The sequence below is a fragment of the Falco biarmicus genome, chromosome 4 (assembly GCF_023638135.1).
Source record: "Falco biarmicus isolate bFalBia1 chromosome 4, bFalBia1.pri, whole genome shotgun sequence".
Taxonomy (NCBI): domain Eukaryota; kingdom Metazoa; phylum Chordata; class Aves; order Falconiformes; family Falconidae; genus Falco; species Falco biarmicus.
In genome coordinates, this window is record NC_079291.1 from 46,640,587 (window position 1) to 46,666,555 (window position 25,969).

The 25,969-nt window shown below is 41.0% G+C and overlaps 1 protein-coding gene across 4 annotated transcripts in view; it reads right to left on the reverse strand.

Annotated features, from left to right (window-relative positions):
* Positions 1-25,385, reverse strand: part of ITGB1 (integrin subunit beta 1) — a 45,225-nt gene extending 19,840 nt beyond the window's left edge. Inside the window, exons 1-6 of one of the 4 annotated variants that reach the window (XM_056335259.1) lie at positions 25,154-25,384; positions 6,076-6,145; positions 5,752-5,837; positions 3,997-4,219; positions 1,769-1,939; positions 1,218-1,456 (exon numbers count right to left, since the gene is read on the reverse strand). In XM_056335259.1, coding sequence (XP_056191234.1) covers positions 1,218-1,456; positions 1,769-1,939; positions 3,997-4,219; positions 5,752-5,837; positions 6,076-6,145; positions 25,154-25,162 — 798 coding nt within the window. In that variant the 5' untranslated portion in view covers positions 25,163-25,384. Of the gene's footprint in view, positions 1-1,217; positions 1,457-1,768; positions 1,940-3,996; positions 4,220-5,751; positions 5,838-6,075; positions 6,146-8,748; positions 8,767-16,454; positions 16,474-25,153 lie in introns of those variants that run through there. The other 3 variants (XM_056335260.1, XM_056335261.1, XM_056335262.1) reach the window with 3 other exon arrangements.
* Between the last annotated feature and the right edge of the window lie 584 nt (positions 25,386-25,969).

Here is a 25,969-nt window from a genome sequence, read left to right on the forward strand (position 1 = left end):
GTGATTTACTCAAACCTTAAAAGCACTTGCATTTAATTAACTGTCTGCTCCAACACATCTGCTGCAGGTTTTTCAATAAAGGCAAGAAGAATTCTTTTTGACACATACTTTGGTCTCTCCAGTTCTCACTGGAGTATATGAAGAGCAACAGGATTTTAGCAATTGGGCACATCAATCCAGCTCTTTAATGCCAAATCCATTTCTATGTGACTACCACACAGCCAGAGCACGGAGGACAACGTTAGTATGTAGAGCGCTGCTGCACTCTTGAATTGGATAATTACAGCTTGCCCAGCATTAGGCTCCGAAGAATCATCAGGCTTTGCCAATCTACCCCAGATTTGCACCCAACATACTGCTTGCTAGAGGACTGCCTTTTTTCACTGTCATGTGACCATCCTGCCCCACAACTGCAGAGCCTAATTCTGTAACCTGCCCCTTCCTACTTTTATTATTTTTAAAAAAAATTCTTCCGTCAAGCTAAAGCCCTAGTTAATTCAAGGAGAGAAGGCCATATAAAAATGACACATAAATAGCACCAAAAATAAACAACAAATAAATGCTAGAAAGCTTGTGATTAACACTGCAATTTTGCAATACGACTCCAGATTGTTTCAGAAAGTCCTGACTCCATTGATCAACAGCAAAAATAATACAGTAATAAAGCAATAAACTTGGATATCACTTTTTGGGGAGTCCATGTTTTACAGGTGCATAGAATGGTCTGCCAGACTATGGAAACACCAAAGAAGAATGCAGTGATCTAGATCAGGTCTTCAAAAATAAACAAAAATCAGGTTTCGAACTACTGTGTGAGAAGCTAGTAGAAGTTACAATTCACCACACTATTCCGGAAAAATAACCACAAGGAGCACAAAAAGCTTTAAAATAAGTTGAGAGTACTTGCTTACTCAGGATTTCATACACTTTTGAGCAGAAATTGACTCTTCTAAAGCAGGCTTTACACACTTTGCCTTTGGAGGCACCTCTCTGCTGTGAACATGACCTCCCATTGCCACTAACACTTCCTGGTTTCATTCACTCACTAGAGGTCTCTATAAAAGCAGACAAATGCATGTATCCATGCAGTCTGCATAGCCTATCTTGTCTTGTTATCATGAGACAACATGTTCAAATGTCAGCCAACATAAAACACTAAGGCTGTATTCAAACAATTTAATCTAATAGAGCAATAAAGAAAACTAGTATACACTTACCCCACAAACTGCAACCTGCATTATTGCATCAAATCCACCTTCAGGAGAATCTAAATTTCCAGAAATGTGCTGTTTACCTACAAGTTCATTAAATTTATTGCCTTCACTGGTAAGGCTGAGCACATTTTTATAGCTAAATGGACTTGTACAGTTCTGGTCACCTGTACAAGGATTTCTGAGTTTGGCTGGTGTTGTACTTATATATGGCATCACAGTTTTCTCCACAAAAGAGCCAAAGCCTAAAAAAGAACAATAAAAACTCTGTAAGCTGGAGAATGGAAGTCTCATTTGTATTATGACACAACAGAATGCAAATACATTATAGCTGAACTGATGTCAGAAATAGCTCCCATACTTATTAATGTTCCGGTTTCTCCACCAACACCAGGTACTACTCTTATGTTCCTCAACAGGTTCCATGTATTAGAGTACCGGCCATAATAGTGCTAATTTACAAAAAAATTACTCTTCATACATAGTTATGTGAAAAACATCAGGAAGGAAAGTTTATTTTGTTTTAGCTTTTTTAAGAATAGGCAAATCTTTCTTACCAATTCGAAAGTCTGAAGTTATTTTTTCCATTTCTACCATCAGAGCTGTTCCAAGATTTTTCACATTCTCTAAATCATCTTTCATAGAATAGGAGAGGTCCATAAGATAATAAAGGTCAATGGGGTAGTCTTCAGCTCTCTTAAATTTTAATGAAAAGTTTTGGGGTTCCCCTGTTTCAGATATTAAACAACAAATACAAAATGTTAAAAATGTACAACTGCGCTGACAAGAAAAATGCCTTTTTAAAGAAAAGCTCTGAAATACTGATGGAGGTTTTGAACTAGAGGAGTGTGATGTTTTTTCTCCTGTTACTTGAAATGCTTAACATCAAATCACGATGAAAAAAATTTCAAGTATTTCTTTCAAATATCCAACCTCGTATTTCAAGGTATTTTTCTCCCCAAATACTCGCCTGCCTAAAATCAAGCCTCTCATAGTTGCTCCAATTTCTCATCTTCACACGTGCAATAATTTTAACAAGGTTCCTGTAAGATCTAATAGCACAAATTTTCAATATCTATTTGCATCCCAGCAGACTCCAAAATTCTCAGGTTTCAGTTCTAGCCAAAAAAAAAAAATCAACCAAAAAAAAACCCCAAAACCCAACCAAAAAAACCTCCAACCAACAAACCAAAACCCTACCACATTGTTTAAATAGGCTTATAAAAGAAAAAGTTGGTTCTGGATGGAACGTTTCAAGTTACTTTGCATGAAATACAGGCCGAGAGCACAGAAATGGCAGTAAGATAATGGCACGTTATTATTTGCTGCAAGTGTAAGACCAGATCCTTAGTTTTGCCAGCAGAAGCATTTATAGTCTTACTTTGATATTGAGAGTGCAAAACAAATACACCACTGCCACGACTTCCTGAAAATGGGAAAGTATTCTTTTCCGTATTATATATGAAAGGAGGAATAGAATTAGAAGTTTCTTCCCCCATCCTCCTCAGTCACTGAAGTTACAGGGTGATACTGCTGCTGCTTAAGTCTGCTTAATAATCAGCAAACACCTGCTTATATGTGAGCAAAATCAGAAAACTGGGGAAACCTTTAGCTAGGCAAAGTGAACAGTGTATGACACACAGCTGTGCAGCAGTCTTCATTAAAAAATAGGGCCCAAAAAACCCTCAAAGACAAAAAAACCCCAACCACCAAATCCTAAAAGCTTTAGATTTTCCTTAGCTACTGTTTAAAAATGCCTGCACAGAAAGCAAGCACCCCTCTCTGCAAGCACACATTCCCTCAGAGAACTTATGACCAAGGTAAGTGCTTATAAACAGAGTAATAATCTTTTGGGTGATTAGGTTCTGATTGCCTAGGTCCCTCATATATCCTGATGGAGAAACTTCTGTGTCAACAAAGCAACAATAATTTGGTTTGAAGCTAAGAGGGTAACATTAGAAATAAATAGATGTAATACCAAAACTGCAAAATTCCTTTCCTTTCCTCCCATCATGCTAAGTTTCTGCAGATCATCTTGCATTTATTACAGCAATCACCAAGCAGCTGATGCCACATACAGGCTCTTACTCCAGGTAAATACAAGGTAGCTGTTGAATGTGTCTGCAGTGCTTAGGAACTCGAAGGACAGTCTTCGTTATGCTCAAGTACTGTGTGAGCTACTAGCCCTGTTTCCCCAGCCCCCCGCCCCCATTTGAAAGAAACAAAGTTCTCTTTAAGGGCTGGAAATGGTGCACAACTACTTTGTTCTCATTCGTGCAGCCTTGTATCCACACCTTTAACCTCTGTAAAGTATTTTACGTAGCAATCCAAAAATCTTGCTGCATAACAACAAAACCATTTAGTTCACTTCAGGCATGCAGACTTGAGGCAACAGCAGTACTTCCAGGAAAAGGAAATGCTCTCATAACTTCTCCTTTTTGCTCACTCCTCTATTTCCATTCTAAGAAGCCGCACTGTACAAAATCAACTACAAAATACTGAAAACAATAATTTTACCTTTCTGATATATGTATCAATCCATGCTGTATCTATTTTCTCCTAAGTTCTATTGGAAACAAGTGGTAATATCTAACCTTTTTATAAAATGAGACAGTACTTGGAGTGTTTAAACACTTGGGGCTGACCTGAATAGCTCTCTTATGATTACCTAGTTACTTGAACAACAGTAGTTTCTGTAACAAAATGGTTACACATTGAAAACAAAAAATGCAGGTGACGCGGTGACAGAAAAATTGTCGCAAGACTAGAACGAAACTGTCCTTACCAACTCTCAGTTTCAGTAGTAATTTTTGTGGCTGGATCTGTGTAATGGCCTCTGGTTTCAGCTTCTCTGCAGCACCTATTTTACGGTTCGTTACTTCTCTATCTTCAAGCAACAGTTTGTCACCTCTGGGATTTTCTATATCTTCTGCAGGACAGCCTTTACTCTTTAGTGCTGCCAAGTCATCACATCGGGCAGATGTTGGTTCTCCTTCTTGCAAAAAGTCCTAGAAAACACAGGCAAAAGAGTATCAAGTTTACACCTATATGCAATTTGTTATACTCTACCCATGATAACACTTATTACGATGACTCCATATTATTTTTTTTTTTTTAAGTTCAGTAACAAAACACACAGTCCTGAAATGCATTACATTATACTAAATACGTCAGTGACTACTATTTAGTCCAGGAGTCTGCATCTACTTATACTTATCCGTGTATAAGATGGACGCAAGATGAAACTACAACAAAAAAAACCAACCAATGTCACTTCTGACAGAAGGAGGACATCCTTTTAAAACCAGCTACTCTGAAAGTGACAGCAGGTGGAAAAAGCTCTCATCTCAATGTAGTCTTAATAATATGAACCTATTTGTACCACCTACTTGGCAACTTCCCTTCTCTTTCAACTTTAAAAGGCTTTAATTAAAGATTATGTAAGTGTACCTTGGTACTCCACAACAAAATAATAGCAATATGCTGACAGAGCAGGGGAAAGACAGATGACAACCCTTTCCTTCTGAGGAAATTAAATCCAAAAGTAAGATCCATAAGAAAAAACATGTAGCTTTGTTCTGAACAATAAGTTACCATTACCTCAAACCTCAAATATAAACAAAAAGGCTTCTAATTGAGAAATTTGGCAATTCTGGTTTACCCCCCCCAAAAAAATTTGCATATACATAAAAATATCTTAAAGTTTGTCAGTTCTTGATGACTAGGACCTACAATGAATCTGACAGCTCAAGGCCAAATTTTAAAGTTAATCAGTTTAATTAAATGTTTAAAGTTTATAAGCTGGTTTGGGGGACATCAAATAGGTACTATATGGAAATAAATATACATTATCATCTTCTAGTGAGAAACAGGAAAATTTCCCAGTTTTCAATAACAAACCAAAGAAGAGCTGTAGAACACATTTTCTTCTGTTTCTAACCTGAAGACGAGACTTTGGCATGTAGTGATTAAGTCATACAATTTAAGATTATCTTACATTTTGTATTTACTTAATTCAATTTTTAATTACATAAGAAAGCACTCTCTTTCATCCTGTAACAAACCACCCACCCACCCACACCAATCTCCTAACCCCCAAGTCTACCAATAACATAAAACTAAAATCTGAACATCTTTCTTTTATAAAAGAAAACCTTCAATCTCTTCCCCTACTCCACCTATGTCTGCCTAAAACTACCTCCTACTCTGATGTCACTGGAAGAATGTAATTAAGCATACACAGATTCCATGCTGGAATGATTTTAAATTAACTATGAGATAGCTTGTAGGGTCTGTATACACTTAAGATTTAGGAAAGGAGAAGTAAACACATTGTAAACAGCAATTATACTCAAATCGGGACATGAGAAAAAGTTGTAGTATCTAAATTTTTAAGTACAAGTAAGTATATCAAATTGAAGAGCGACATGAAACTATTATTAATGAAAACAAAAATGTCTATACATTTAAAGTATTTTTACTAGAATTTGAAGCCAAGGGGAAAAAAAACAAACCATAAAAGGAATTCTGCAATACTTACGTTTTTTTTACACCAACCACAGTTTGGTCCTGCTTGTATACATTCACCACATGATTTTGCGTTAGCTTTTATGCAGTCACTTCCACCTAGCAAAGAACACTATCAGTCAATTTATAAAAAGGTGCTAACCACAAAAGAGTTTTAATTTATTTCATTCTGGCTTTGTAAACTGAGTTGTAACTACAAACAGGTTATTAACATGAGATAGGATTGACACATTGCACTCCTCTAACAATGATATATTTATCAACATAAAAAACTGCTAAACGTATATAGTTGTTCTAAAGCAACATTAAACTACTGCAATGAAATCAAGTGACTTACCTTGCTGAGCAAATCCATTCCATATCAAGCAACAGAGGATACCAGCCCACGTGAGCAATTTTAAATTAGTCTGAAAAACAAAACCAGAAGCCCAAATTGTATGATTTATCACAACAAGTAAGTGAACAACAAAAAAAAGGTTACATGAAACTGCAGACATGTAACTGTGCTTCAAAGGAGACAAGTAACTAGAGGAGAAGCAAACAAATGATCTTATTTGTATCAGCTGGACAGTTTTGCTCTAGGACAACCGTGTTTGCAGGCTATACTGTATTTAGAAGACATCAGAGTAGCTTTAAATTGTTTTGAAATACTTTTATGCTAGGTAAACCAGGCAAACATTGCTCAGTCTGAGGGGGAAGAACCCAAACCAATCTTTTAACACCTTATTTATTTTTTTTTAAAAAAAGTTACACTCTGAAGCTTAGAGGGAGACTTCTAAATAACAATACCACAGAAATACAAGTCTGAAATGGAGCTTCTCTGTTCAAGTCTCTGTTTTAAGATAAACATCAAGGCCTTTTCCAAAATATTTTCTTTGCTATCTCCAAAGGGCATTTTACAGCCCAACTTGTCAGCTTATACTCCTAACTAGAAATTTCCTCTCACAATATACAATATAAAGCATCCTTGATATAAACTCAGCTCCTTTTCTTCTTTAGATAACAGAGAATTAATGGGTACCATCCTTAAGAAAGAAAAGACACTCTACCCTTTGATCAGTTCTATAAAGCTTAATGAAGGCCTGGCAAAAAAAAAAAATACATACATACAAAGTATATAATCTATATGCTTTGATTTGAGACAAGATTTGAATGGTGATGAACCACAATTTAGGGTTACTGTCTTGTCATTTTCCTTAAATAGTGGCAAGACTTCATTTAGTACTCCAGAGCTAGGATTACATTCTAAAAATGTTTCAAATAGACCATTTTAAAATAAATTTTCTTCTATTTAATAGCAGGTAGTCACGTCAGGGTCAGTTGTCACATCCTTGAAATTTTGGTACTATTTTAAATTCCATTTCTCTTTTATTCATTATAAGAATTCTGAGGGCTTGGACCATGGCTGCCAATTTCCTTGGTCATCCTAAAATGTTATCGCTAATTAAAGCCTTTCCAGTCATCCTGGAAACATCAATATTCTTAATACTTTTTTGTTCTAAAAAACATCTTGAATGTAGCCAAAGAAAAGCAAATTTGGCAGAGTCTTTTAAAATGAGCATGTCATTTTCCAAAAGAAGTACTATTCTAGAAGACATAACATAAATTAGCAGCAAAGTGAGCTACACTTAAACTAGCACCACAGCTGAGCTTTGGTTTTCTCACGCTGATTTAGGGTCATTCATAACTGTTACTTTGCACATCCAGGCAGACCTAACGGAGGAGGGATAGCTGCTCTAAAATCTGGTGGAGAACATTTCAAACAGAAGCCAACCACTTGCTAACAAACTGTATTCAACAACATTAGATGGTATTAGATGGTTCATATTTTTCTAATAAATTATTTTGGCCCACTCTTCACCAGATGCTGTAGCCAGAGGACCAGGAAGAGTTTAGACATAGGAGAATTAAGATAATTTGCTGTGGAATTATTTTGCTAGATGTTACGCATAGACACATAAGAAATCACTGATAAAAAAGCCGAAGAAAAATTGGACTGTAAATTATACCTTAACTTCTTTTATTTTGATATTTTATTGTAATATATATTACAATGAGCATTACTTATTGCACACATCTAACTCCAGTTTTCCCCTCTTGCCCACTGCTGCAGAGGTGATCAGTCCTTCATTTGCAAAAAACCTCTCTCTCATGAACACTCTTTTATTAAGTCCCCTCTCTAAACAATCATCTAAATCAAACCTGTGCAGCCATGAACCCTGATCAGAGGGGAACCACAACCCAACAGATGTGAGTAGGTGGAAGACAAATGAATGAACTGAATCAAGGTTAGCGAGAGCGAGCTGTTACACTGTGTAGCATAGCTGTGTAGGAGCACACCTATCGGACAAGGAGTCTGGAAGGGAAAGCCTTACTACGTTCTCAGCTTCTAGGTTCTTTCTTCTCTGTTTTATGGTATGTATGTTCTATCTTTAGCAAACCTTACTTCCCTCAAGTGAAAGGATATTTTGTTACTTGAAAAGCAGTTTTGCTTTGGGTACAGCCCAGAACGGGGTGGGCTTTTCAGTAAGAAAAAACTTAAGCTGCTGGCATCGGTTTAGTACTGTCTTTTCTGTTAGCCAAAACGAGAAAATTATAAACAGTTCACCTTTTTAGGGCAGACTAGCAGCGGATGCAGAGCAAGCCCATGCAGACCATATAAATAAGTCAGCAAAGATGTGACACAGTGCTAAAACTATGATTAAGATCACTTGGAAGAGAAATGTTCCTGTGGAAACGCATCCGCATGATGGATGTCGTTCTGGGCACAGACTCCCCGTAAAGTTAACAAGGAAAACGTCCTCTTCCATATATGGCTGCGGCAATGGCTCTCCCGGAGCAAGCTGCCTGCCTTCCGACACACACTAGCTCGCTTCCTTTACCTCCACTGCTTCATAGCGTTTCCATCTGCTGAGTTTCGGAAAATCTCCAGTACAGATTTGCTAATTTCCATTAAATTCTGGTTATTCTTTAATGCAAGCAAAGCAATGTACATCCTCAGCCTCCATACCTCCTCCTAGCCACTGCAACAGCCTGGTCACAACAGTGTCAAACACGTTCTCCTGCAGTCACTGGGCAGTACTGTGGATTGCCCTGTTAGAGATTTTTCTGTTAAGGGAATACACCAAAACAAATAATGCTTAACTACACTGAACAGTCAAAGGAAGCTTTAGGAAATCATTGGTAGAGCTGGAACTAAACCCTGTGTCAGTGTTCAACCACAGATGACGGGAACAGAAAAGAAGCCATTGTTACAAGAAATAAATGACATTTTTGGTGCAGCATTTACGTACTTCCTATTATACTTGTTCTCCCCATTTTAATTAAAACCTTGAAAAATATCCCCGAAATAATCCTCCTAAAAGTGATCCTTCTGCCCTCCAAAAAAACCCCAAACTAAACCGGTTCAAAGCTTACAAAAGGTAAGCTTGCCAAGAACTGAAATCTCTTTAACTGTATCATCAGTTGGATCCTTCTTAAAAGGCTGAAAATGGTATGCTGTTGAAAAACTTATTTTGAAATTATTTCTGCACATTTGTGAGCTGTGCTCTATTTTTGTTACATATTTTAGGAAGACAAACATAGACATAAGCTTGAACGTTTGGACTCGTCATTTTCCAAGTTTTTTTGCTGTCTCTACAAACTGTAATGCTTGAAGAGAATTTTTTCTTCATAAAACCAGCTTTGATGGAAACCTCTGGAGCTTCTAATTTGAAATGAGACACTCATTAAGTGACAATAGGAAAAAGGAAGGATTATTTCTCCATAATGAGACTAACTTTGAATTTGCATATCAAGTATTTGGCACCTTTGTAGTCTGCTAATCATCAAGATATTTAGAAATTAAGCTTACAATTCCACAGCACTAAAGCTTTTTAAAACTTTTTAAATTTATTTATTCCAACAGCAACAGCACCTCTGCAGAAAATTAACTGGGCAAATGGGATCAAGAAAAAAGCGTAAATTACAGAAAAATTAATTCCTTTGAAATGACATATTGAAGGCTGTGCTGATCTCCTCTCATCACCTAGCTCAGTGTTTCACCCCACCTGATGCAGGCTGCCATTTATACTGACAGTAAGAACGTTAACAACAAGCCGTTAGGCCACTGCAGTATTATTCCACTCAGACAAGCAGCTCCTCATCTGACCCTGTACTCCAGCATCCACCAAGGCAATGCCAAGCAAAGGAAAACACTACAACGGCATCTGCCCCTACTGCGTACTGAAGCATGCCTTGCTGCAAAGCTTTCTACTGAAATACTTAACAGTGCTTCAGACCACAGGGGAAATGAATATACAGTAAGAGTCAAGTTATCGTGCAGAAGTCACCTTTCTGAAGCAATAACCAGACAGCCTACTTATTCACATCTCGATACACCACTCTAATTACCCTTACAAACCCAGAAATGACTAAGCAACTCGTACTTTTGGACTAATGTTTGTGCTTCCTGCAGACTGACACCTTTTCATCAGCTGTGTTTCCATGGGTTTAAAGCTTGATTCAGAAACGCTGTATGGAATTGATCCCTCCTAGACCAGAGATCATGTTTACAGCCACTTTCATCTAGCGTAAGGATGGTAAAGTCACTCGAGAGAGCTGTCCCCCCTCCTCGTTGATTATTCACCCTTGTTAATCAGCCTCCTGGCCGATTATTCATACTACTTTCCTTTCTGACCAGTGCTAGCATTAGTGCAGCCACTGAGGAGTGCTGGAGCAAGGAAAAGATCTGGTGGCTGAAACACTAATCCAACAAAGAAAGTGGCTAGTTTAGGCCATCTTGGATACAAACGTGCTTGTCCTGGCATGGCAGAGGTAGTGAGATGGGGATGGAGAAAAAAAGAGAACTGGGTGAAAAAAAGCAAAGGATACAGTCTGTGGCTGGACCACACTGGTCACAAGCCAGCCTCCACCTCCAGCCATCAAAGTTCTGGTTAAAAAAAGAGCACGAATAGACATGTTTCTAAAATAAGCAGAATTAAATAGCCTCTGGAGACACCCATTACAGGACTTGATGGCTACCCTGCTAAAAAAGTTCCTTCTTCTCTCACTCCAGATGGTTTACTGGCTTTAGCTGGGGGCCACACTTTCCAGTGTGTCTTTTACAGACTGGTAAAATTAATCCCATTCACATTTCTGGTCTTCTGACTTTGCAGCACCCCAATCCAAATGGAAATGTTTGAAGTAAGCCTGCCTTCAACAGCCCATCTACCTGCAAGCCTACCAACAGCATGATTCATCAAGACCACGATGTTCTTTCTCTCCCAGCAACTTTGCAGACATTAATGGAGTGGATTTTGAACTGCTTGCAGCAATATGGAAAGAATGGGACATTAACCCAGATTAATGTGCAAAATAAGAAATTCTTTAGCACTGAAACAGCTTTTACACAAAAAATTAATCACATCAAGACTCTTAGTCAAATTGCGTCCTGAAAAAGCTTTAAGGCATAACCACTTCAGCTTACTGGGACACTACAGAATGAAAGAATCAGCAGTATTTCACATTGGACTTCATTTCTCTCTGTCAGTTATTACCTGTAAGTTAGTGGAATAAAACAAGCATAGTCACCAAAAACTCACGATAAGCACTTCCATAACAGCTCTGTTTTAGTGGGGCATCGTATGTTAAAATAATATATAATAAACCTGTTAGGACATAAATTTTAATTATAATTAGAGTTAAAATCTACAGGAAACCAGCTTTCTGCTCAAGTTAGGGATACCAGCTCCTGCAGGATCGTTATCTGACACCATCTATCACAATTAGTGTATGTCACTAGTTATTTCAGAAGATCCCCCTGCAGGGCTGAAAGTCCAAAAAAGATGAGAATACACATTTCTGCATGCTAGAACCACGGGGAAATATATCACAATTCTGCAGATTCTGCATGGAAACTACCTGCTCCCCTCCTATGCTTAGTAAGGCAGACAAACATACACAGTGACTCAACTGGTTTGTTAAGACTCTCAGTTATACTGTGTTACTACCCATAGTTTATTCATACTTACAGCTCTAAAAGATTCCTCAAGAGATCAAGTCATGTAAAATTCACCAAAAAGGACTGGATTCAATAGGAAAAAAAATCAGTAAGCATTAGGTTCTAAAATCAACTTGTGGGTATGAAACCACTACCGGAAATCCAGCATGGGCACCTGAATCATATCGCCTCTTCAGCTGAATACATGAAAATGTTCATGTCCAAGTACCAGCAGGCTGAGGCCACAGCTCACAAGAACATATTTGGGAAGCTGCTCATGGTATTGGCTTGTTTTCCCAGAGTATGGGGTGTTTGTTAGTTTATATAGGACACAGCTGCTTCCAGACAGAACACCTAAACGCACAAGCACTCGCAGTTTGACCATATTATTCCTTTGTACCTGGATGTCACAGGAGCCCTCAACTTACTGACAGTTCTAAACAATGGAACAAAAAGCAATTAGGTATTTTTCTGAAATGTATTTTTTGCTCTTCATTTGAATTACTGAGTAGAAACAAATCTGCCCAAGTTAGATGCCTGGCTGCAGGGAAGGAGATTTTTCTTGATAGAACTCATAGACTTCCTCTACAATCAGAAAAAATAGAGGTACCAATTTCAGAACAACTGCAGATGATCAAGTTTTCTGATATTTGACATCTCTCCACCTTGAGAAAGGTAAAATGTGGTAGATCCAGCTGTGATACAGTTTGCATGACAGAAGGTGGTAATGGTTCCCAGATACTTTACAGCACTGAGGCATACCCAGGAAGTCAGGTAACTGGGCTCCAGTCCCTCCTCAGCCCCAAAGGGTTTGAATTCACGTTTCCTGGGAACGTTCTATCATCCTATATGATATACTGGTAAAAGCACTCTCTACCACTCTAATTAAACCAAGATGTGCTATGCAACGAAGAATGCAAGGCACAGAGACAGAGAACGAGCTGGTAAGAGTTTTAATCCTTGTTTATCTACTGAAACACTCAGATGGTGGGAGGTAGAAGAAAGATCTAAGTGGGGTTCAACAACCTGTTCCCTGTAACATATATATAGTTTTTACAGCATATTGCTAATTGATAGAAGTAAAAAGTATTGAGACCATGATTCAGAGTATGAGCTTTATTTCTTTCTCCCAAATGCCCTAACCTGTAGGAATGTGAAGGGAAACAGATGTATGTTCACACTCAGACAAGAAGAGAGCCTCGACTGCAAACCTCCTGTATCATGCATGAGTACTGTGACTAGTACACACTGAGCTGAAATCTCTAATTGCAGACCTACTAATCTGAACTATGTGGCCTTCTCTATAGACTTAAAGAAGTTGTAGTGAATATGTATCCTCCAACAAGCAACTGAAGGCAGCCAGGGAGCTGCTGGTAAAGCAAGGAGAGACCTACTGAATTTAGACCTCTATGGAACATAGCAAACCTATTTAGGCAGGATAGAATACATGCCATATTTTATTTAATGTATTACTACACATTTTTTCATTAGCAAAATCCATTGATATTTTCACTTAATGACAAACAAACTTCTGCAACTGGCTGCAAACCTAAATTACACCCATCACAAGCAAAACCAAGTTGCATAGTAAATTGTAAAGAACACTAGCGCTGCTAAAGCCTACTCAATTTGTCCTTTTATAACATCTTTCTTTTTCAGAAGTCACACAAGTCCAGATTTCATGCCGACAATAGTGACAAAGTAAAATGAGAGAAGATGCTCAGCGACAATGAGAAGATGCTGCAACTGACAAAGAGCCTTCACCTGTCAAGTCAGCAAACCCCAAGCCCAACCCTGATCTCTTCCCTTTGTTCTAATGTCTTTCAGAGAGCAATGTGGTGCAGGCAGGACTAACATTGGTTAGTCAGCACCAGTTTTGAAGGAAGGATCTTTTTCCAGTAGTCTACATACATACCACCATGCACAGAAGGTTTGTATTTCATGACTAGACCTCCTTAGTACTACCATACCATCACCATACCATCAGTAATTTTTAATTTAAGAATACCTTGCTGTATTAACCATCCTCGTCCCTAGCTTGGTCCTAATGTGGACAAAGAGACTTTTTGTACAATGTTTTCTCGACCTGTTGGATTATAATTTGAAGCTAAGATTCCACAGTTTAGGAGTTACTTTGGAAATACTCATGAGAATATTATTTTTTCCACACAGGTTTATTTAGATATTTTTACCAGGCAATTATCCACAGACTGCAATTTATAGAGTAAACTCTGACAACTGTATTTTGGAAAACTAACAACCAGGTGTATTGTGCTTAATGTTCAACATTAAATTAGGAGAAAAATACAACCCTGCATATTCTCAAGCAGAGCTTGCAGAGGCCTGCAGCTACATCTAATTAAAACACCAGCAATATGCTTTTACTGTTTATTACCTACGGCTTATACTTAGTTTCAACTAAACATTTGCATCTTTTCCTCAAAAGCCAGTTTGTAACTACTTCTTGCTACTCTACACCTCTCAAACTATTGTGCTTACTAAAGAACAGAACAAAAAAAGCAGAATACCTCACCACCACACACCTGTGCTCCTCTCTCACCAAGAAATCCCGTGTCAGTGCGTCCTGCCCACAGAAAGCTGGGATTCCTACAAGGACATTATGAAGCTCCTTGAATTTTAAGCAGGGACAAAATAATGAGATCTATTCATGAGCTGCTTATGCTAGCATGAAAGCACACCACAAATACAACACCTCTCTAAGGCTAAACAGCTACCAACCCAAGCCCACAGCCGATACTGTGGTTAAAACTATTTTCTCTACCTACAGCAGCTTCAATACATGTGCAACTTGAAAGCCTCCTCTCTAAGGATAAATATATAATGAAGACATGTAAGTATTAAGAACCAACACCCCTAATTTTTTCCCCTTAAAACTGTCACTGACAAAAAAACCATTTTCCATACTTTTGCAAACAGAAGTTGCCAGTAGTTCAAGTCCATCACAGCCTTACTCAAAGCACGCTGTCTCCAAGAATTTGTAAAAATTCTCACTGTACACAATCTCACTGTTATCAGCAGACATTTTTCCACAACAAATATTTCAGGGGTTTCATTATTACAAGCACCTCTTTACACAATTGTGATAAAAACAGAGAAAAAAAAATCTCTGTTGTTCCATCACTTTTCAAATGCTTTTAGATCCATCAGTCATTTTTTCCAAAATAATTTAATTTCTCCTCTTGCTTAAGTATGACACTTCTTTTTGGTGGTGGAGAGCGTGAATTGAGTATTTCACTTGTTTACATAGGTCTTGCTAGTCTACAAGACTTTTTGGCTAAGTTTAGCATTTCCATCTCAGACAGATTACAATTAGGAATGCCACGTAATGATTTAAGCCATTCTAGTAGAAAACATGGGTGTCTGTTCCTTGTGGTAGTATTAAATTCCCACACACTCTGCACTACTTACTACTCACATAAAGAGACTATTTAATTTTGTGCAACTTAAACCTCACATTCATCCACACAGGGGGAAATGAAAAGTTTAGTTAAACATATAAATATAGCTCTTACACAGCTGACTGTAACTGATGCTTCTGAGGCCATACTGCCTTAGTAATATCCACAACTGTCACATCATCTGGCTAAATTTATGTTAATCCAAGCTTTTATTTTAAAGGAAAAGCAGAACAGAGACATTCTTAGTAAAAAGCTAGAGAACTTCAGCTAATACAATGTCTTGCTTATCTCTTTCTTTAAGAGAAAAGTTGCAAATGTCTCGCTGGCTGTTGCTGCAGGTACTGCAGGAAGCCAGAAGCTGGCACACCGCAAAGGGCAAACTCAGCGGAAACTGTCATTACATGGCAGTGTTCACCCACCAGTAGCTATCATTAACACTCAGGGTAGTTTCAGCAACCAAAACCAAGATGAAAGCTAACTGCTGCTAAAAGGAACAGCAGTGCTACAACATATTCTGCCCCCCCCCCCCCCCCCCCCCCCCAAAAAAAAAAGTAACCTCTGCCCCTGCACTCGTACTTGTAGACCTCCCCTGCCACCATCCTGAGCCAGTTTCCCTGGCTGGGCTGACAGAGGGGTACCTTGAGTCATCCCTCTCCCCTCGACACCGAAACCTGCTTTCTGAGCCTCAGCGAACTGAACCAGAGCTCCACGTGGACAGAGGAGTGCTCAAGAAACAACCTCTATAGAGTGGCAGGTGGCTGTCAGAGTGACTGACCTCCGAAATTACACCAGGCTCTTTGAGTACTGCTAAACCAACCTAATGCAAGTTTTTTAAAAGATTCAGGATTCTAACACAATTTAAAATGAGACTTGTACTGAAACAACTCTCATCCTCAACATACTTTCAACACTGGGTAAGCGGTCAGGAAAACGATCACGCAGAGCTAATAAAAACCTGGTCATCCCACAGAACTACGTACAGCCTTAAGAATCTGTATCTCTCTACGATTTATTTAATAAATATTTAATTTTACATATGCCCATTATATGCATTTTAAGATATATATAAAACTAGTACAATTATTAATTCAATGGCAATGATAACTGGCTAGGTATAAGCACACAGTGAAACAAACAGTGGACTTGATGCAGATTGTAATCCTGAAGTCTCAGCACTTACAAAAAGCTCACCAACCTCAGGAAAAAAATTATTTCAACCTTAAAAAAATGTCTTTTTTTATTATTGTTTTTTAAAAAACAGACCCATCTAGAGAAAACAGTCCTTATTTGAACAACCTGCCTACTTTTGCTACGTACGTTTGCTGCTTTCCACAGGAGGATTTGAAGCCTGGAGTCCACAGGCTGCTTCTAAGAGGACTGCAAGAGATAATAAAAATATGATGTTTCTTAAAGTAGCTAAGGAGATCTACCAGTTTGCCACTACTGAACAGAGACAGCTCAGCTTCTCCAGGCCCTAGAATTCCCCGCTTTGCACACCTTTCATCTATTTGATGCCAACTGCAGACAATACTTTCATCTCTCAACGCGACAGTAGAACAAGTGAAGCAGTAACTCCTTGCTGAGTTATTTCTCACCTGGTCTAGCAACCTAAGATAAGATTACTCAAATCAGAAAAGCACTGAAGCATGCATGAACAGATGCTGTGAGGTTCTGCAGCAGTTTACGCCAACTTATCTCTGGACAACCACAGTCCCACACTCATCTGTCTAGGAGCTGCACATTTTCCTTTCTTCCCCTTGATCTGAAGCATGTTGTTAGTAACATGTGGTCACCCGGTTGAAACAGCTGATCTAGCTGAAAATTAATTTTTTGCCAAGGTATTTTTCAACCAGATCAGCTACCTCAATGACTTACTGTACAGCCTCATGACTTCCACTGCTGACACAAGGAGGATGGCAAGACTGCACAAGTACAGGCAGGAGGGACAGCTAAGACCTACGTTGGTATAAATTGCTGTAGTCGTGTTCCTATGTAAATAAAACACATTTTTAGTTAAATTCATGGTTCAAGGGCCACTGGAAAATTTTCAAAGTAAGAAATTCAGGTTAATTTGAAAATCAATTGTCTACAACAGAGTTTTAAATTAATGCTGAGTGAGGTTTGGTTGTTTTTGGTTGTTTTTTTTTTTAAAAAAAACAACTCTGCAGAGATGCAGTATTAAAATTGCTTCCAGCTACAAGCCAATGTTAATCACATTAAATACAGGCATCATTCATTTAGAAAGTGAAAGTGCATTTTGAATTATACACCAAAAAGAACCAGTAACTGGAAGCTTTTTTATCACTACCTAAACACTCTCCAGACTGGTCAGCTAGCAGTGATAAAAATGCTGGCAGCAATCTTACACACTATAGTTACTCTTTAATGCTAAAATTGAATTTTTCACTGAAACTGCTAGTATCGGCAACATGGCTATGTAGCATTTTAGTCTACCCTTTGAAAAGTTATGTAAACATCTGCAGTAGAAGGAGATAACATACATAGAAAAAAATATTTACCATTGTTTATCAATTTTATGATGCTATTTAAACAACCTATAGCTGGTACATATAGTATGTTCTTCCAAAAAAGGAAATTTGCTGTTTCCTTTTTTACATACAAGCCCACACCCAGGAAAAATTACACTGAAATTCTTGGTCACTTATTTCTCACACAGACTGGTATTTGCATAGAAGTGACAAAAACAGCACAAAAAAAGTTATTCCTTATTTTTCAATTGTACAGTAAAAGCAAAGAACAAATGTTATCCCCTAAAATGTTACACTTACAGATGTTTTGGAAACGCATGTAGGTTACATTCACACACACCTGAAACACAGATTTTTCACCTATTCTGACAAAAAACGAGCACACTGACATTTTGAAAACCATCAAGCCTTATATTTTATGCAGATGGGCTTCAGTATGCCTTTCCACATCAGGCCAAACTAGCTAGCCCCAGAAACCGAGCACGTTAACATACCTTGCAAAACCTTCTCTGAGGTTCCTTTTGTGGTAATTCCTGACTTTATCCTATGCCTGCTAATTTCCTAATACACCAGAAAATATAACATCAGTGTAATAAGAAAAAACAACAGCCAGAACACACCAGCAGCACATAATCAACCTTGCTTACTCTAGCCAATATTGTGGATGATGCTAGCAAAAATTTCCTCATTTCTCCTTTTTACTATCAGAAGGGGGAGCATTTCACTTGCTGACTGGACAAGCACAAAGTCTTCAGCCACTCCACTATCAAAGATAAGGTAATAATATGAGAGGTCAAATGCAAAATTTAATCCCAATTTAATGATAAACTACTACTAAAATGTGTAATTTTTTGATCCCGGGGAGAATGTTTTTTATTTAACATCAAGAAGGTTACATTCTTTTGCATTTATCCCCACTTCAGAAACAGGCTTTCCTTTTAGCTGTACTCATCTTCACACAAAACCTTTTTACCTAAGATCTGGAAAACCAGACAGCTGAGGGTCTAGGCCGAGCTTGGATGTTGTCCAATTTAATACTTGAGCAACTGAATCTGCAGAGGGTGCTGGCCAAGCTACTAGAATGCCAGGTCCTTCAAATGACCTATGGTCCCCGATACGCTCCTGACACTCCAGTTACCCCACAACTCAATGGGAGAGTTCTGTTTTATGGCAGTGCAAGGCCACAGATCGTTCCCCGTGCGTCCTGCCAGCCTACAAAGACACAGAACAGATGAGGACAGGTCAAACTGCCTCGTAGCCAGCTGCACAAGAGGCAGACATGACTCTCTGTGCCAATGTGCAAGGCTAGCACCATGTTAAGACACACTAAACTGCAATTCCACCAAAGAAAATTAACAAACCTTAGAACGACAGCTTGTCTTCCTTTTTCCTTTGAAAAGGGAACAGCTCCTGCATCTTTACGTCAATAATTACTTCAAGGTTATGCTAAACCAGACATCCCAGTGTAAGGTCTGTTTTTCAAAACCACAACCTCAGGGACGAAGTACACGTTAACATCTAAGATACTACCTTTGATTCACAGCATCACCATTTCCTAAGTGAAATACCGACTCTTTCTAAATTAATCTAACACAATTATTTTTCTTGTCTTTTAAATAACCACAAATCAGTCATCTTTACATGAAGTTCAGTGTTTCAGTTTAGCCCAATATATAATTATTCTTTTTCATTCTACCACAAAGCCCAAGAAAAGAAGAAAGCTTTCACTTTTTGCGTTCACCTTCCACATCAAAAGTGCCTTTACTTGCACAGCTCTAAAGGTTAAAATTTTGTTAATAGCCATAACAGAAAATTAACTACATGTGAGTTGCTTGTATGTGGCATATATACTACACATAAATTTATAGTTTGATACAATAAGAATCCATATAAACAATGGCTCTCCTTCCTGCTTATACACTAGAATGTTCCAAGAGCAGAACTTAAAAAAAAGCTAAGTCAAAACTAGGACTAAACTGAGCATAGGTGATCTTGCAGAAAACACAAATTCAAAATAAATGAACTGTAAATATTATGTTGATCTTTTGGGGTGAGAAAATACTGGCACTAGATATTGTGTATGTTACAGTTTATGAGTATTTTAAGAAGAATCTACACTTAAACGGTCTTACAAATTAGAAGTGTAAAGATGTCTATAAACAGAAAACTAATGATTTGTTGGCAGAACGTGAGAACTGCATTAATTTATCAAAGGTATGCAAGGCGTTCTTCTGTGGGAGAAAGGAAAAAGGATGGTGAAAAAACACTAGTATCTTCTTAGATCTTACTAGCCGTAACAACAAAGTTAAAATTCCAGCCTCGCAAAGCTTCCCCCTCTAATAAAAACCACAAGAATACTGATGATATTTTGCTGCTGCTGTTGGAAAAGAAAGAAAGCGCATGAAACTGCTTTTAAGACAGAAAGCATTATTTCATAACCCTTTTTGCAGATGACTGTAAAGAGAAATTGAGAAAGATAATAGACAAAAATGTCGCTCTTAAAGAGCCTTTTACTTAGTGACACTCCAAAGAGGTTTACAGGTCAGGTACGAATCTTTTATTAACTTTCCCAAAAGAAAACATTTTTTATTATAGTCTCATGAGGCTACTTTTCCTACCACGTGCTTGGTTATATGCAGATTTTATACTTAATTAGTGACTTTACCATCTATGTGAGCATCTTCAATCTATTAATGGGAGAATACAATAGCCTAGGCAGTCTACTAGCCACTCTGAATAGTCTAAGAATACAAAAGTAAAAGAACGAGCTTATTACAAAAGTACAGGATGCTTAATAACAACATTCTGCTAAGAAGAGCACCCTTAGTACTGAAAACGACAACTGTACTATTTAGTGATGCATATGAGGTGCCCAGTGTCTCATTTCCATTCACAGGAATCAGAATTTTCATTGTCTCTGGATGACATTCCCAATAGAAGCTATTTGGCAAGCCTACACATGCCTTAAGCTGGGCTAGAAACTCATACAGTCTGTTATGAACACAGCTAAAGCACATGACAATTTCTTACAATGAAACTACGCACTTTTTTACTGGTACTTACACTACTAATCCACATGGTGGGAGAGAAGAAAGTTTAGAGAAAGGTGTCATCATAAATTTATCCTGACTTACAGTTTTAACAGTTTAGGTTACTGGGCCACACCTATGCAGGACAAATTAAAAGAAAAGAAAAAAAAAAAAAACACGTAGAATTTGTCTTCCCATTTGTGGGTTAACACCAAAATTATGTACTCAGCTACCCAAGAAACTCCATAACCACGACAACTGACAGATACCGGTCAATATTGTGGTCCACTGTGGTTACTGCAAGGCAAGTAACATCATCCTTTTCAGAAAGTTGGCAACAGAATACACAACAGAACAGAGCAACACAGAACAAGGAGGAACTACACACGAAAAAAGGAGATGGTATTGGCCACCATAGATGACAACATTATTCAGCATTTGAACTAACCAACAGATTCTGATTTTTTGACACAAAAGGAGCCTTAAATCAGACCAAGATATTGCCAGTGTGTCCAGGAGACAGAGCCACAGAATTTGTTCATCTGTTCACAATTCTGTGACACTCTTGAAAAACAAAAAAACATCCTCTTCAGAAACAACAGCTAACCCCCCCTACACCAAAAACTCATTTTTCTGTAAGGCTCAGAGATGCACGTGTTTGTATAAAAAAAACCAACAACCCATGCACGCACACACAAAAGCAGAAACCTAAAAAATCTCAAGTCATCTAACCAGCAATGTCAGAACTGCTGATGGGAACGCTAACACTAGTTAAGTACCTTCAAAGCAAAGCAAGCAGAGCAAGTGGAAACAATCTGTAGAATCAGCAATATAAAGAGAGATGGGGCATGAGAGGTAGGAAAACATAGGCTTAACTCAGAGTTTGCTACTGCTGGGAGATGGGAAATTTTCTACAGGGCACAGAACGCAGCAGATGACTTAAAAATCTAGTCATAGGGGAATAGTACAAATACTGGCAAGTACTTTTTAATGACACTTCCAAAATAAATGTAACTACATATTGCCTTAATTACATTTTTAAGGATTATTTAATTTATGTAATTGCTTTATGAACTCTACCAATAGATCCCCAGAAGCTTAAAAAAGAAAGAAAAAAAAAAGGTACTTCCAACAAGGATTCCCTTTCAGAGGGGCTAACTGCAGCTCCTAAGAATCAAAAAGCTGCCAAGGGGATTGGTCACCCCCCCAAAAAAAACTTGGAATAAATAAATCACTTGAAGTTCCAGAAAAGCAATTGAGGGCAGAATAGGCTCCACTGCTGCCAAGCCTGGATTCCCTCTTTTCTGGATCTGTCTAATGTCTCTTCCAAGTGCCATGCAAGGAGGCATGAGCAATCTTAAAGCTAGCTAGCTTGTCACTGTTAATTCTGATTAGGAAAATCCCTGACTGCTTTAACTTCAGTTTTGCAATGTCTCACTGATTATAATAGTCTCTCTCACATGAAATGGGTACAAAATGTATTTGGAAAGGAATGGGGAGGAAGAGGAGGTTGAGTACACCAGTTACCAGCAATGCTCCATCCAGACTCTACTCTTCCCCCCAAAAAACCCACTCCCCATGCCATGTGGTGGGTCCAACTAACAGAGAACAGAAGGTAGTGCAGCTCACGCATCCACCTCCCTACGTGCAACAGTGACATGAGCAAAGGCCACAGCAGGCATCACAAGCAGGTCTGCACTGAAGCAGCCCAGGTCCCCTGGCCCCCAGGCAGGAGAGGAACAGCAGGAACTCTGCATGTCTGTCCACTAGAAGGAAAGGGAGTGGGGATGGAGCCTGTTTCAGAACTACACCTTCTGACGACAGCTTACAAGACAGTCCCATCAAGAGGAGATACTTCAACAGCCTGTTTAACAACAGTCTTGCCACAATCAGAACCATTTCTGAAGGCCAGTAACCAAGAGCCACGGACAGCCGGGAAGCCTGCAGTAGGCTGATCAGAGGGCTGGAAGAACCACAAGCTAAGTATGCATCACATCACTTGGCTAAATCAAGACTGGGTGGAAAGGTAGGCATGACAACTATTTGCAAACAACTGAAGAGCATTCATACCAGTGGCAGCAAGGGAATTATATTCAGGGTAACAGAGAACACAGCACATGCCCACCCCATGTTTGCATCACTCTTCCTGAGCTAGCCTTTCTGCTACCCAAGTGATCTACCTCCCAAGCTGCTTGCTATATCATATGAGCTCTTTTCAAAACTGCATCATAGTGGAGCTACCCTGAGAGGTATAGGGAGGATGGTTAAGAGCAGAGGAATGAAATCATGAATCAGGAAGAGAGAACAGCAGGAAAAGTTTCCGGACAGTTTGTTTTCAGCTGTGGGAATCACATCCCAAAGGAAGTGGTAGAAGATTAACCACTTGAGTCACTTAAGACATAACACTAAAATTCTGCACTCACATCAGAAACTCACATCCCTCCAAATCAGTCCTTCACAAGGGTGGGCATAACTAGGAACATGATGCAGACTGGATGACTGAACGTACAGAGCAGAATGAGCTCCCTGGCCGCACACAAAAAGAACACCAGATTTTTAAGTGCTGACACTTCATTTTGAAGTAAGTCTGGTTCATTCATCAACATGGCTGGCAAACAGATACCTTAATCAAAGTTGGAGCTCATAAGTGCTGTTAAGATTTCATTCTGCATGCCTGTCAGGTTTGTACCTTTCAGCTGAAACATCTTTGAAAAGGACTAAAGTTGAAGGTGTTAACATCCAAAACTTGTCTTGTCTTGCCTACCCATTGCCAATGGCGCACTGTTTCTGCAGCCCTTACAAATATAGCCTTAGGCAGGCTTGCAAAATGCTACTTAACCATTTGCCAGAGGCAAGTGATATTTTGTGACAGAGAATGAATCATCAGTTTCATCACTGGGATGGATGTGGACAATGAATGTCTTCACTGCTTTTAAAGTCTTGTTTAATATAGTCCAATTTACATCTTTCTAGTAGTAAATTATTTCTTAAAAAAAAAGAAAGCTTCTACCAAGTCATTTCATAATAGAAAACAGATTTTTCTCACCCTACCATCACTTACCAAATGATTAATGTGCCAGGAGTATGGATTATCTAAATCTGTTTTCACATACATAAAGCCCTGCTCCATTTCAACAGCTAAGCGCACATGCAGCATTAGTCACAAGCGGTTCCACTAATCTGAATGGAGACAAGCCTTATTTCTAAGGTTTGTGTGTCTTGGCATGAACCGGACTGTAGCACCTATGGCAAACCTACCAGAAAAATCAACATTTTCACCTAACAGGTATGTGCACATGTGTTGGCATGAATGGACTGTTGTATTATACCAAGGACAAATGCAGAAGGAACCAAGAACACTGTTCACCTTTCTTTTCTTGAAGAAAAAAATAGTCACAAAGGCTACCTGATGAGTCTAACAGGCAGGCAGACACTTATTCCATAAGATAAAGACATTTGACATGGGCTAAACAGTGAGTCAGAAAATTTCCTACCACTTCATGTTTCCTTCCAACCATCGGTATAGGAAGTTAGTAACAGGAGACAAAACGCTGTGCTCCCACTGCTGTAAGTTATTTCAAAAATATCCACGTGAAAACAGATTGCATACAGAGGCCTCACATTCCTGCTTGCACCCCGACACAAGCTTATAACAAGTTATAACGGCTCAGAGGCACAAATACGAATGCATCGAGCAGTCAGAACGCGGCACTACGGTCATTCAAACAGTGCACACATCCCGCTCTTAATGGTTACTTTTCGCACAGATGTGCGGGTCGAAAGACTGGATACTCACGGTCCTACACCGCCTCGCTCCGCAGCGTTTCACCCCGGTAACTCTCCCCTCCCCGCGCCCGCCCCCGCGGAGGACAAGCCTGCCCCGAGGCCCCGGCCCCGACGCCGGCCCGGGCGCTGAGGGGGACCGCCCGCCCTCTCACGCACTCCCCGGGAAGCCGCCCGAAACTTTACCCCGTCTAGTGCTGCCGCTTCCCGGGCACCTCCGGGCGGGAGGCCGCGGGCGGCTCCGAGCGGGGCAGCGGTACGGGCTCCCACCCTGGTTGCGAGGGCAGGGTCGGGGCGGCCCGGCCGCGGGCGGACAAAGGCCCGGCCGGCCCCCGCGGGGACGGGAGGCCCCAGGCCGCCGTCCCGCCGCCACGGGAAGCCGCAGGCTGGGCCCGACACCTTCCAGCCCGCAGCGCCGGCCCGGGACGCGCACACCGCCCCGGGGCGGGCACGGGGAGGCGAGGCACCCCCCCTCCCCCCGTGACGGGCGCGGAGGGACCCGCGCCCCGGGGCGGCGGTGGCTGGCGGGTGCTGCCGGCGGTTCCCCTTGCGGGCGGGCGGCGGGAAGCCGCGCTCGGCGCCCTCTGCCCCGCACCGGCCGCCGGAGCCCGCCCGGATACCGGCGGGCGCGCCCGAGACGAGGCGCCCCGGGCCGGGCGGGCACCGCTCAGCCCGCTCCCGGCCGGCTCCCACCCCCGCCCCGTCCGCCCGCTACCTCGGCCATGGCCGCGGCGCGCCTGGCTCCTGGCAGGGGGCGCGCTCCGGCCCGCCTGACTGACTGAGGCTCCCCCTGTGCCCCGGCGTCCTGGGCGCGGGCTGGGCTGGGCTGGGCTGGGCGCGGCGGGACGGGACGGCCGGCCTCGCTGCTCGCTCCCCGTCCGGCTGCCCGCCGCCTCGCCTCCGAGCTGCTGAGGGGAGCCCGGTGCGGCGGGGGAGGGGAGGGGGAGGGGAGGGGAAGGTCCGCGCTTGGCCGCGCTTTCCCCGCCCCGGAAACACATTCCTCCCCGCTGCCGTCAAGCCCGGGCGGGGGAGGCGCTCTCCGGCGCGGCGGGACCGGCGGGGAGGGCACGGCTCTCCATGCCTGAGGCGGGGCTCGTCCCCTGCCTGTCCTGCACCCCCTGCGTGGCGGCTGCCAGCGCCTTATTTGGTGGGTTTCGTTGGCGCCCCGGCTGCCTGACCCCGCTCCGCAGCCCCCGGCGCGCCCGCGGTTCGGGCAGCGGGGACCGGGCTGCCCGCGCCGCCCTCGGCGCTGCCCGACAGGCTGCTCGTCCCCGGCGCTTCCTGCCGGGGCTGCGCCGTGCCCGGCCCCTGCGCTGCGTGGGGGCAGCGGGGCGGCTGGGGGGCGGTGGGCCGCCCGGCCCTCCCGGTGGCAACGGTGTCCAAAAGCGGTGGAAGCCGGTCAGTGATGGACGAGCTTGGCACGGCGCTGACACCGGCCGAGCTAGAAAGTGGAACTCCTTAAGTCCCTTGGCAAGAGCCTGCTGCTCTTCGGCGACGGCCCTTAGCGTTTTTCAGGGCTTCTAAGAGTAGG